This window comes from Monodelphis domestica, chromosome 2 (assembly GCF_027887165.1).
Source record: "Monodelphis domestica isolate mMonDom1 chromosome 2, mMonDom1.pri, whole genome shotgun sequence".
NCBI lineage: Eukaryota > Metazoa > Chordata > Mammalia > Didelphimorphia > Didelphidae > Monodelphis > Monodelphis domestica.
In genome coordinates this window covers 138,670,126-138,682,615 of record NC_077228.1, presented here as the reverse complement: position 1 = coordinate 138,682,615, position 12,490 = coordinate 138,670,126, and the positions used below count along the sequence as shown (strand labels likewise).

General features: G+C 31.7%; 1 protein-coding gene across 20 annotated transcripts in view; it reads left to right on the top strand.

The window, feature by feature from the left end:
- Positions 1–12,490, top strand: part of CDC42BPA (CDC42 binding protein kinase alpha) — a 414,118-nt gene that overhangs the window by 324,846 nt on the left and 76,782 nt on the right. For 13 of the 20 annotated variants that reach the window (XM_056816041.1, XM_056816033.1, XM_056816036.1 and 10 more), the window contains 5 exons: positions 1,454–1,559; positions 1,933–2,081; positions 4,912–5,003; positions 7,915–7,991; positions 8,702–8,749. In XM_056816041.1, coding sequence (XP_056672019.1) covers positions 1,454–1,559; positions 1,933–2,081; positions 4,912–5,003; positions 7,915–7,991; positions 8,702–8,749 — 472 coding nt within the window. The remainder of the gene's footprint in view (positions 1–1,453; positions 1,560–1,932; positions 2,082–4,911; positions 5,004–7,914; positions 7,992–8,701; positions 8,750–12,490) is intronic. The other 7 variants (XM_001368345.5, XM_056816035.1, XM_056816037.1 and 4 more) reach the window with 1 other exon arrangement.

Below are 12,490 nucleotides of genomic sequence, written 5' to 3'. Positions count from 1 at the left end.
CAAATGAAAAAGGCAATTACATAAGAGAAAATAGATAACATTATATAAAATTGAAATGCTTCTCCACATATAAAATTAATGTACTTAAAGTAAGAAGAGATGTGGTCAAATGGGGGGGGGTGTCTTTATATCAGATTTCTCTAAGTGTTTAGTATTGTAAAGATAATTTTAGTGTTTTGACTTAAATCTAAATTTAAATGGTCACCAGGGAAAGTTCCCAAATAATAAAATACCCAAGTCAGCTAAGATTTATGGTGATTTATAGAGAGAAGGAATTAAGGAAAAAAGAGAGGCTGGGGGGAGAGAGGGAATTAATTTAAACTGCTCTGGCTCAGGCTGATCTAGGCAGTAGTTAAAGGTCTTGGCCAAAGTGGCCTCCCTGAGCCTAAGGATAAGGGAATCACTCTTATCACTCACCACAAGACCATCTCCAAGCTGGGTTCCAGTTCTCCACTGAACTCAATCTCCTAAACTGAGTTCAGAATCTCCACATCGAACTGAATTGCCTGAACTGACTTTTTACCCCTCCTTTTAAAGAAAATTTTCTCTCATGTCACCTCCCCTAAATTTTTACGTCTACCAATCACAGTAGATGCTTTTTTCTTGGACTGCCCATTCTTATTTCGCACCACTATTTAGTTCTTGCCTTCTCTGGTTAGATTATATCTTCTGAGTACTTCATACTTCTTTGTTAAGCTTGCCTTTTGTGACTTTCTTGACTTTTTTGTGATTAATTTAACCTTTACAGGTACTTAACACCTTTTTGTAATTGATATAAAAATAGACTTAGTTTAAGGTTCTAGCTTCACTATAAGGTATGAGTTTAGTACCTTCATTGTTTACGTCTAAGTATGGGTGGAGTAATGTAAAGTTCCCAATACATTCCTGATTCTTATTAGACCAAGTATCTCCATTGTTAAAATAAGGAAATAGCTAAATAAAATCTTCTAAAGTACAGTCTGAGTAGTTTTTAAGATTCACAGTATCTAAGATAATAGTTCACAAATATATAAATAAGTGTATATAACTAATAGCCATCCTTAGCATATGTGATCAAAAGATGCAAACAAATGGTTCTCAAAAGAATTGTGACTCCTGAGCCACATGAAACTCTTAATCACTAATTATTAGAGAATTGTAAATCACATCTTACAAATTAGGAAAAATGATCAACCCCACCCCCCCATCAGTTGTCAATCTTGAACAGATTGTGGGATAATAAGTCCACCAATGCATTGTGAATCAGTGAATTGTTCAAACCATTTTGGAAAACAATTTGAAATTATACAAATAAAATGACTAAAACATTCGTATCCATTGACCCAGATATTCTGTTACTGGGCTAGTACCCCAAGAAGGCCATTATTAAGAAAAAAGCTTCCATATACACCAAATTTTAAATATATACCATTTTAAGAGTTTTCACTTCAATCTTATATTTTTCATACTCTAGGGTAAGTGATGAAAAGGATGCACGAGGGTATCTTCAGGCATTGGCCTCTAAAATGACAGAGGAATTGGAGGCATTGAGAAATTCCAGCCTTGGTACAAGAGCAACAGTAAGACATTGCCTTTTTATGTAAGAATTAATAATGATGATGAAAAATAAACCATGAAAACTGTTTTGAGCTTTTCTAATTTTTGACCTATAATAAACTTTTTCAGTGAAAACCAAATACTTTGACTCCCATTTCAGAATTAGATACTGAACAATTAAATTAATGAAATGTTTGTATAAAATGAATCCTTTCTCTTTTATATGGCTTATCCCATTAATTTAATGTAAAGTAATAATTTTTATAGATCATCTTTCCATTTTATTACTTGAGAAAGGTAAAATTTGTGGGGATCTTCCCTATTACTTAGTAACTGTAGTATGTATAATGGGAATATTATAGAATATAATTGCAAACATAATTACATTTTTTTTAGGACATGCCTTGGAAGATGCGCCGTTTTGCAAAACTGGATATGTCAGCTCGATTGGAATTACAGTCAGCTCTGGATGCAGAAATCAAAGCCAAACAGGCCATCCAAGAAGAACTTAATAAAGTCAAAGCACTGAACATCTCAACAGAATGGTGAGATTGAATAATAAGTTCAAATAAACTACTTCTTGAATTAGTGAGAAGGCATTTAAAGAAAAACCTTAGTTATATGCTTTTAACTTATGGCCTATACATACATAATTTTTCTTTATAATAAAAAAAAGAGAAAACTGAATTTCCAAATTTCTTCTTAATATGGTATTAAAAGTCATTTACTGGTTGCTTGCATACTTAATTGTTTCAGCACCTCTGTAATCCCAGTAAGAGATATAATGAGAGCACCAGTACAAATAAAGTCAACTTGGAGAGGCGATAAAACTGGTTAAATACATCTATCAAAGTTTAATCCAGTCTTGTTCTGTGAACAACTGACTTTTGGTTTTCAAGAGCTGTGCTTTGTTGACACATTCTTTGGTTGGTTGTTGAGAAGTGTGTACTGTTAAAACAAATTATGTTAAAGGGTTTTGTATTTCTTTATTAATGGAGAGGATCAGATTAGGTAGGGATAAGGTAGATATTGGTTAAATTTTAAAAAATGCACTTGTAACATGTATCAACAAATTTTTACTTTTTTAAAGTAAAGAAATCTAAAGATTAAAGATACTCATTTCTATATCATTGTAAATAGTTTGTATTATTTTAAAACATCTCCTCCCACCTCCTCCTAGTGCAATACAAGCTGCTTCAGTCTAGAACCCGTTTTTCTCTTTGTTTTTGTGTCCTAGTAAAAAATCTGGCACATTACAGTTGCTTATTACATGCTTTTTTGATTGGATTGAGCTTTTCATCGGTACAATTCTCAGCCCTCTTATACCTTCTGTCTCCTGTGATTTTTACCCATTTCTTTCTCTACAAATCCCTTATAGTCAGTTTTGCCCAGTGCATTAAAGACCTGCTAATTCTTTTAGCTTTTTAATGGGTAGCAGTGCTGCTCTTGAGTTGTTTACTTCTTAACTTCTCACTCTTGGATTGCTTAACACATTTTGACTGTGGATATCCTTTTATGTCACTTTCCTATTCATCGTTGGAAATACTACCCAGACTTAAACATACCATACCTTTGAGACACTTTCAATTTTGATTCTTCTGTAATCATGTTGTTCTACAACTTATAACCAGAAAATGACACTCCTGAAAGAATACTCTGTGTGCATGTGTGTGTGTGCATACATTTTTGCGGTAGAGAACAAATTGTAATAATTAAAAGTGCTGGACAATTTCCCAAATGTAAACCAGCTTGATCTCATTCAGTTTGAGGCTCAATTTATTGTGAATTTGAAACATTTGTCCATGAGAATATAATTATAAATTGATTTGGACAACTATTAACTTATCTCATTAATTAAGTTAGTTTTTTAATAATTTTTAAATAAGTGTTATTTGTTCTTTATTTAGAAATATTATTTGAACCACAAAATTAAAATGTATAGACTACATAATTTCTAAAAGCTATGATCAAGGAACACCTATATTTTAGGAATACAGATTGAGCTAATTTTTAAAAATCATCTTAAAATTGTGATCAATAGCATACAAACCTTTTGCAATTCTATTGATCTCATATTCCAGGATACATTGTAATATGCTTTTAAAGATTCTCAAGTATACTTAGAGCTTTTATGAGTTTAAAAATAATGGATTTTTTTTTTCTAGTAAGTCAAGGAAGCATTTTCCAGGGCCTTCACAAGTTTAACACTAAAATGGGAGACACTACAATTCTGACTGTTTAGAATCTTAATATTATTAGTGATATATGTCTGAAGTTATGACATGAGAAATATGGAAATACATATTGTATGAAAGTATTGGTATAATCTAAGGAAGAGACTCTGAATCACAAAATGTCAGAAAACAATTATCAAAAATTCTTTCTGAGGGGGCAACTGGGTGGCTCAATGGATTGAGAGCCAGGCCTGGAGACAGGAGGTCCTAGGTTCAAATCTGGCCTCAGACACTTCATAGCTGTGTGACCCTGGGCAACTCACTTAATCCCTATTGCCTAGCCCTTACCACTCTTCTGCTTTGGAGCCAATACACAGTATTGACTCCAAGGCGGAAGGTAAGGGTTTAAAAAAATTTTCTAATTAAAAAATGATGTTAATATCATTTTACAAGTAAGTTATAGAAGATTAATGGAGGGGTCAAAAAGATAGATTTGATAGTCAAAATGCAACATATTTTGCAAATATGCCAAATTCTTAAATGTAAACCACTAAAAATTTAAAATTTAAATGGTATGGGAAGAAACGTGTGTGTGTGTGTGTGTGTGTGTGTGTGTGTGTATATATATATCATATATGTGCATGCTATATGTATAGATGTATATATATATAGACAAATATTTGTAACTTCAGTTTTTGCATGGAAAGCCACCCATAAAAGTAGAAGCTCTGATTATTTAAATGTTTAAAATTTTAACTCAGAGTCAAGCACACTTTATTTAAATTTTTGACTCTTAAAAGAAATACTTTCATACATGCATTTCATACATGCAAATACAATGCCACTGTATGTAACATACAATATAGATATATAGCAATACTGTTGTACATCAAAATCAACATTAATTTCTCTTCATATTCTCATGGTATGAGTTTACATACTTGTTGATATATCAGCAATGGTAAATAAGCCTAAAAATAATAGATAAAGGCAGTTTTATGGTTCCATTCCAAAGAAGTCTTAGCAGAATTTGAAATCTGATTTTGATTTCACAGTTTAGTGTTTTTTATTTGACAATTCAGCTTGGCCAATATTGATTTTCAGTCAAAAACTCTTAAGTAACAGTTATATAAATGATAGGTTAAATGAGGAAATAGCTAGAACTTATTAGCTAATTACATCTTTTTTCCCTCCCTATAAGCAAACTGCAAGAGTCAGAGAAGAAGAACTTGGAACTGCTATCAGAAATTGAAAAACTGAAAAAGGAAACTGAGGAACTTAAATCTGAAAAGGGTATGGAAGCTGGTGTCCATATAAATCAGGTCTCATTGCATCACTGTGGATATACTTTACCATATTTCTAAAAGGCTGCTTCCAGATGTATATGAAAAATGCTGACTTAACAGAGCCATATTTCTGGATCTATTTTTATAGTAGGAATAAATATGATTTTACACCAATTTGAACTCCTTTTCATTATTATAGAAAATTTTATAAACAGCTTTTTTGGTTAGAAATTTATTTAAAATTACTTACAATGTAATCTTAGAAGCACAAAGGAAAGAATATTCAGCTCCAGTCTTTGAGGAACAAAGAATTTAGTTGGGGAGATATAAGTAAAGTAACTAGCTAGTACAGCAAGGCACCAATAAAAATAGTAATTAGCCAATGAACAAATGGTTTTTAATGCCACATATTATCTAAGTTTATTGAATGAAGTACATCAAGTGGGCCTATCGTATATACCATGAGGTTTCCTTTACTTGTTGCTTTTTTTTTAACTAAGTACTGTGATCACCACAAAAAGAGCAATAAGACTGTTTTTCATTTCTCTTAAGTGTGCTCCTCGAATTATACTTCTGTAACATCAATAAGACTTAAAAATAATCCTTTTTTATCTCAAATGAAGGATTATCTCACACAGAGAATCAGTAGATAATTTACTTTTAACAAAAAACCATGGGAAATTTTGGTAAATTATAACATAATAATAATGATAGCTAACATTTATATATAGTCATTTAAGGTTTGCAGACAATTCACAAACATTATCTCACTTGCTCTTACCATAATCCTTTGAAGTAGGTCCTAGTTTTATCCCCATGTTATGGTTGAGAAAACTGAGACAAAGGTCAAATGATTTGTCCAAGGTCACCCAGCTAATGTCTGAGGTCAAATTTGAATCCATATCTTCTTGATTCCTAGTAATTACTTTCCTAATAATTACTTCTAGAACTTTTCTTTTCATCACATATTTGTAAATGAGTGGATTTGCAATGGCATACCTAAGGAAGGAAGGGTGATCCCCAAAACACTGTTGCTAAGGGTACTTGCCCTTTCTTTCACCATTTCTTCTGGATCCCACTAAAAATAGTTTTATGCCAAATACAAGTTCCTTACCCCACTAACCTAGAAAACTCATGGTATCATGGAGTAAGTGGGCCTCTTTTCCCAAGACCACAGCCCAGATGAAGCTCCATTCTCATTGATGCGTACCAGGAGTACAAAAATGGTTAGTTACAATTCTGAACCCTTATTTGTACTGAGGAAGATTGGCAGGTAGGGTAAAGAGATGCACATAATGAAGGTGGCAGAGATAAGCATTTGAGTGCAATATTCTTAACTTTGTAGGTGTTTAATAAATACTTATTAAGTAGCACAGTGGATAGAGTTCCAGACTTGGAGGTCCTGGGTTCAAATGCGGCCTCAGATACTTCCTATCTGTGTAACCTAGGCAAGCCACTTAACTTCAATTGCCTAGCATTTGCTGTTCTTCTGTCTTAGAATTGATAGTTAGACAATAAGGGGTTTTTTTCTTTTTAAATCTGGCAACCAGTATTTATTAAATAATTTATTACCTTTAATAGCAGAGAGGGAGAAAAGTGAGAAAAAATTCAGCAGCAGTGATTGACACAAGAGGATGCAGATTGCCCTACTGATAAAGCCCCAGACTTGGTTCAAATTTGAGAGGCTAAAAAAAGATTGTTTGATGAAAGGAAAGGCAAAGGTGGACAAGAAATGGGCAAGTGTGGTCATAGCAGCAGTCTGCATTTATTAGAACTACAGAAAAGTTCCAGTTTTTTGCCTGTTACCAAGACTTTCATGATGTACTATTTGTGACATGATACCTTTTTTGTAAAACATTATACATAAAGTCATTTTAGTGTGGTTAAAAAAAAGAACAATTTTTTCATTACAATTTACTATAACTTAAGTCTAATTTAGCATTTTAACCTAATTTTATTTTAATGATGATTTGAGCCAAGAATATAGCAAAATAATAATCACAAAAATAAAATATAAATACTTATTCAGTTTTGTGCATTTCTAAAAATAAAAATTATATCTGAAAACTTACTGGTAAACATAAGTTCCAAAATGAGTGTGCTTGACTTAAAAGGCTAAAAATTGTCTTTTTCTCTATTTTTTTTTTAATTTTTGAGTAGCATGTTTATATGTAATGCTTTACTTTAAAGCCCATGGAATTTTAAAGATAATGCTATTATTTAGAAAATAATGCATGATTTTTTATTTTCAAAATATTTTCAGGGAAACTATAATCTGGAATCTTCACTCTATGTGAACAAGTAGCCTAGTGGCTAATACCTTGAAAAAAAAATTTCAAGCCTAATTAAATTAATTGTTTTATGTAATATTTTTTAAAACATTATTGTTTTCTTATAAGAAGTCATTTATATTAGCAGATCGATCCTGTGCATTTCCTAAGAATATTTCAAAGCAAAAGTTCCAATGGGTTAGATGAAAACAGCCTAGGCAACTTAAGTCAGTTTAAAGCCTTTTTTATTGGAAATATCTTGGACCTCCCAAGAAGATCAAAAATTTTGTTCAAGCTCTATATTGGGCCAAGTTGGGTGGGGGATGGGAAGAGAGGCTGCTATACAATAATTTGAAACTCAAAAATCAGGTTGTCCAGACTGATATCTGTTTTTAGACATTACAAAGTCTAATATGGATACACTTAAAAATTAATCAACCAGAAAATATTCTAACCATGTCATATATAACGCTAAGAAAAAAATCACATACACTGACTATATTTTGGTTTGAGTGTGCATACTCAGGATTTTAATAATTTCTGAATACTTTGGTTTGTGAATACTTTTTAACAAACTCAGACAGAAAAGGTCATCCATGAAAAGTAGTTTTGTTCTCAAGTTTAAAAAAAGTTGCTGCTGTCTTCTAGGTGTAAAGCACCAAGATTCACAGAATTCTTTCTTGGCATTTTTGAATGCGCCTACCTCTGCTCTGGATCAATTTGAAGTAAGTATAAAATCATTTGAATTACTTTTCCTCTTATTTATATCTCCATATTATTTTGAAAAATTTTTAAGCTTGTAAAAAAACTTATCAGTCAACAAGCATTTATTAATCATTTACTCTGTGCCAGGCACTGTGCTAAGCACTGGGGATACAAAAAAGAAAAAAATGGGTATTATTACTGTTTTAATTCCATCATACATTAACACCTTGGAACTGTGCAATGAAAAAAGAAAAAATAGAAAGGAATATATGTTTTGGTAGAAAGCCCTATAATTTTATGTAAGGTAAAGTAGCATTTCTCTTAGAGCTGAGTGAGTGTGTTTAATGAGGAAAAAAAAATCTGAATTTGAGAGCCATTATTATATCTAAAAGTTATATTGGTTATTATTGGTACTTCTGATATTTCCTCCAGTTTAATTTTATTTTTAATAATTTATAATAATTGATCATGTTTGAGGCATAATATGTAAATTATTTAATTACTTTGTAGCAGAGGAAAAAGCACCATTCTTTAGATGTAATGAAAAGGGTTTCTAAATTTCTTGAGTAATAAAAGGTATAGTATCTACTTTGTTCATTTATTTCCTTGAATTTAATGCCATTTACCATTTTATTTAATTGTTATAGAAGGTTGGAGTTATTATTTCTTTTTATTAAATTGCTTCACACATTTTTTTTTCTATTTCTTTATTGCTGTATTCGTTAAATAGGATTCCTTTTCTTCTTCCTCATCTTCACTGATTGATTTTTTGGATGACGTAAGTCTTTCATCTTCAAACAATGCATCCCTCAGTAAAAGAGATCAGTGAATTGATTTGGAGATTCTATAAATTAATGCAGTCAATTTAAGGAACTATAGGATAAATTATGAGTAAACAATATTACCACATTTTTCTTATACCTAGAAATAAAGAAATGCATTATGCAAAATATTCTGATTATCAGAGGATTTGTCATTTTCCTTTCATTCTGGTCCCTTTAGGTAATCTCAGATCTGAAATACTGATTTAATTTTGTCACTACTACTTATGATACTTTTTATGATATATGGTAATTGCTATTTTCACTTCTTCCTTTTCTTTCTTTGTATTCTCTTCCCAAAACATTTTCTAAATTTTGTTTTGTTGTTTATAACTACTGATTTTAAAAGGCTTATTAAATTCTGTTAACTGGCACAAAGGTAAAATTTTAGTTTACCAGTGCAAGTTCTCTTTTAATATAGAAACTGACTTTGAAATATTTTTATCAGTACATGTATATAGATATAAATTGACTGCATTATTATTATTTCTTCTTGAATTAAACTTATAGATTTAGTCATTTAGATAATTCCCATCAAATGTGCTCCATTCATCCTTTTTACACAATTTCTTCTCATATGAAATCTCTAAAATCCATGTTAAGTCATATAATCCTTAATATAAAGAAATGTTTTATCATGTTGAAAATGCTATGCTTCCAAAAGTATAAGGTGGGTTGGGGGAGCAGTGAGATTATATTAAGCATAGATTCTTTTTACCAGAAAAAAATGTTAATGTTATCATGTCTTAGTAGGGGTCTAAATATGTTCTTATGATTATTTAGCACATTTTAGTTTTGCAAAACAGATATTAAGTACATGATAATTAATGCATGTTAATTTGGTTATATTTTAATAATAACATCTTTTTATTATTAAATGACAGAAAGTCTGGCTGCCTTGGTATGTTTATAGTAGTTATATAAAATTTCATATTTGTGTTTAATTTAGAACATTTTGTTATTTAATGTTGAAGAATAATTTTGGGTTCCACTAAAAAAATTATGTAAAGATAGCATATTTATGAAAAGTATTGCTTGATCTCCTAAATTATAGAAGTTATTACAAATATCATTTGTATTCAAAAGCATATGAAGAGAGAGTCTCTGTGTGTGTGTGTGTGTGTGTGTGTGTGTGTGTGTGTGTGTGTGTGTGTGTTTGGTTTGGAACAAATTTAAAGTATTAAGCATTGACCTTTCCAGGAATTCACTCTCCTTAGTCTTTCCATAGCCTCTTTTTATTTTTAATGTTTGGGATGACAGTTTTTTCTCTCAGTTCACCTTTTTGTTCTACTTTCTAGGTTAAGTTGTTTCCCTTAATTTAGGACATGGTACATTCCATTTGTCTTCTGATAGAAATCACTGTTTGATATCTAACTGCTCCACTAATTTGTCATGTGTTCCCTCTAGGTTCTGCCCACAGTAAATATCTGACTAAATTTCCTTTCTTTTATGAGCACTTAGCCTCTTATCATGTCCCTGAGCTGAATTACCCATATGCATATAAGTACTCTTGGATTCTGTTCCACCTTATTCTGATTTTCTTACTACTTCTGGCTCTGCCCTTAAGGCTTTTCTGGTGTTTCCTTTGCATATATATACCCTATCCCCTCATTTCCATCCTATATTCTTTCTAGTTTTCTATGTGGCACCACATCATTAGTCTTCTTTGCTAGAAATTCTATCCTCCACCAAAATGGGTTCATCATATTCTTTTCTTAGGGAATTTCAACACATACACTACTATGTTACAAGATCATTGCTATCACCAACATCATTCTCCCTTACAGATTTTAGGATATTCAAGGCTTCTTTTTACTTTTTGCCACGTAAACCTCAGGCCTTCATCTTGGGGTGTGGGGGATCACCATTCAGTTCACATTAACATTATTGTATAAAGTATTTATACATCATAATTAATACTTTTAATTTCTTAAGTAACACCATTTTAAGTGTTATAGACCAGTCAGGTTTACTGGAAGTAGGTACATTTAAAAATTATTCCTATTTTTATGTAGCTACCATTCTGTCCATACATAAGTTTTTAAAAAATATACCCTTTTTCCAGGTAACAGAGGTAATATCTCCACTGTAATAGATCATAGCCTATGCCTTTTCATCCCATGTGATTCTTAGCCATGACATTGCATAAATCTTTCATAAAGGACCTATACAATGTATATTAGAGATATGTAAAGCAGATTAACTTTAAATTCTGGTTAATTACTCTTCTCTCCCAATTTTTCATTCAACCTGGAATCTTTCCAAAGAAAAAACAGAAGAAAAAAAATACTTTTCTTTGGTTGGTCTAGTAGATCAAGAGGAGGAAAAATGTTGCATGTAGTTCTTGTTTAATTAAAGTATAGACCACAATTTTTAGTTAATATAGTTTTCTTTTCACGTTTAATATTTGCTGGCTTTCCCCATTTTGAACTGGCTATTTTTAATGAGAGGAAAAAACTATTTCTCATTCAAAGACAGAAGCAATCATAAAATTGAGTTAGGTCCTATGCTGAGGGGATATAACAGGATGGGACTGAAAGAGAGGAAGGAATAATTTAGGTGTGGTAGTAGGTCTTTGGAAGTTTTCCGTGTTGTCTACTATTCTAAAGAACTAATTCATGCCAGAGTAGGAAATGCCCAATTTTCTTCTTGCTTTAATAGTGACTAAAAATCACAGAAGCAGAGATGGCGATAAAAGCTGTGAGTCTGGATGTTTATAAAAAGTTGATCTGGAACTAAATCTATAGGAATAATAATGTCTCTGCAATAAGAACTTAATAAAAAACTAGTGGAAGGATGCATATAGAATTGAACTGCCTGGCTAGTAAGAATTGCCCTTTGCACTTTGGTCATTTTGAATAACTTACACTTTTTCTGCTTTTTGATCCTAGTGTCTTCAAAGTTGCTCTCATATACATCTAACAGTATATGATGCCACATATTCTCGTGCACAACTAATGTTGTCTCTGGAAAACATGCCCAGGTTTTTGTGTGATCCATATGTGCTTGCCAAGCAATCACAATGGTTCTGTGAATAGCACCAGAAAAAGAATTGCATCTCAATAAAATTGAAAAAGAAGCCATGTTTGTCTCTAGTACCCTTTAATTTTCACCCCTTCCTAAGAACCTTCAGTTATATAGTATATCTCTTCTTCCTTCCCTCTACATTCACACTAAGACATTATGGCTAAGGGCACCACAATAAACCTCCTTGGTTGTTTCCTTGATAACATAAATGAATTCATATTTGTAGAAGTTTAAGTGGTATAAGTGTCATGTAAGCAAGAAGACCATGTAATTAGTGCTAATGTCTTGTTTACAACAAGAACAGCATAATCCTCCTCTTTGTTCCCTTCACCTCCAGCCATACCTTCAGTATAGCTTTCCATTAGTTTTTAGATTTCTGAAGATTATCATGTGCAATTTGGTTAGTCAATAAGTTTGGCTTAACTATACCTGCAGTAACTAAATTGTTGATTGAAAAGCTAAATGCACTGAGCCATGATGGAAATATAGCACAGTAAACCATTTTTGTGTAATTGATTTATTAAACTCCTAGAATCCATTAACCAATTCTCAAAAATTAACCAAATTATGTGTATGTATCAAAAGTACTTTCTAGACTCTCCCTCCCTATTCTAGCCTTAAAGTGCTGCTGGAAGGGACCTCACATACTAAATATATGTTTTAAATGTTGC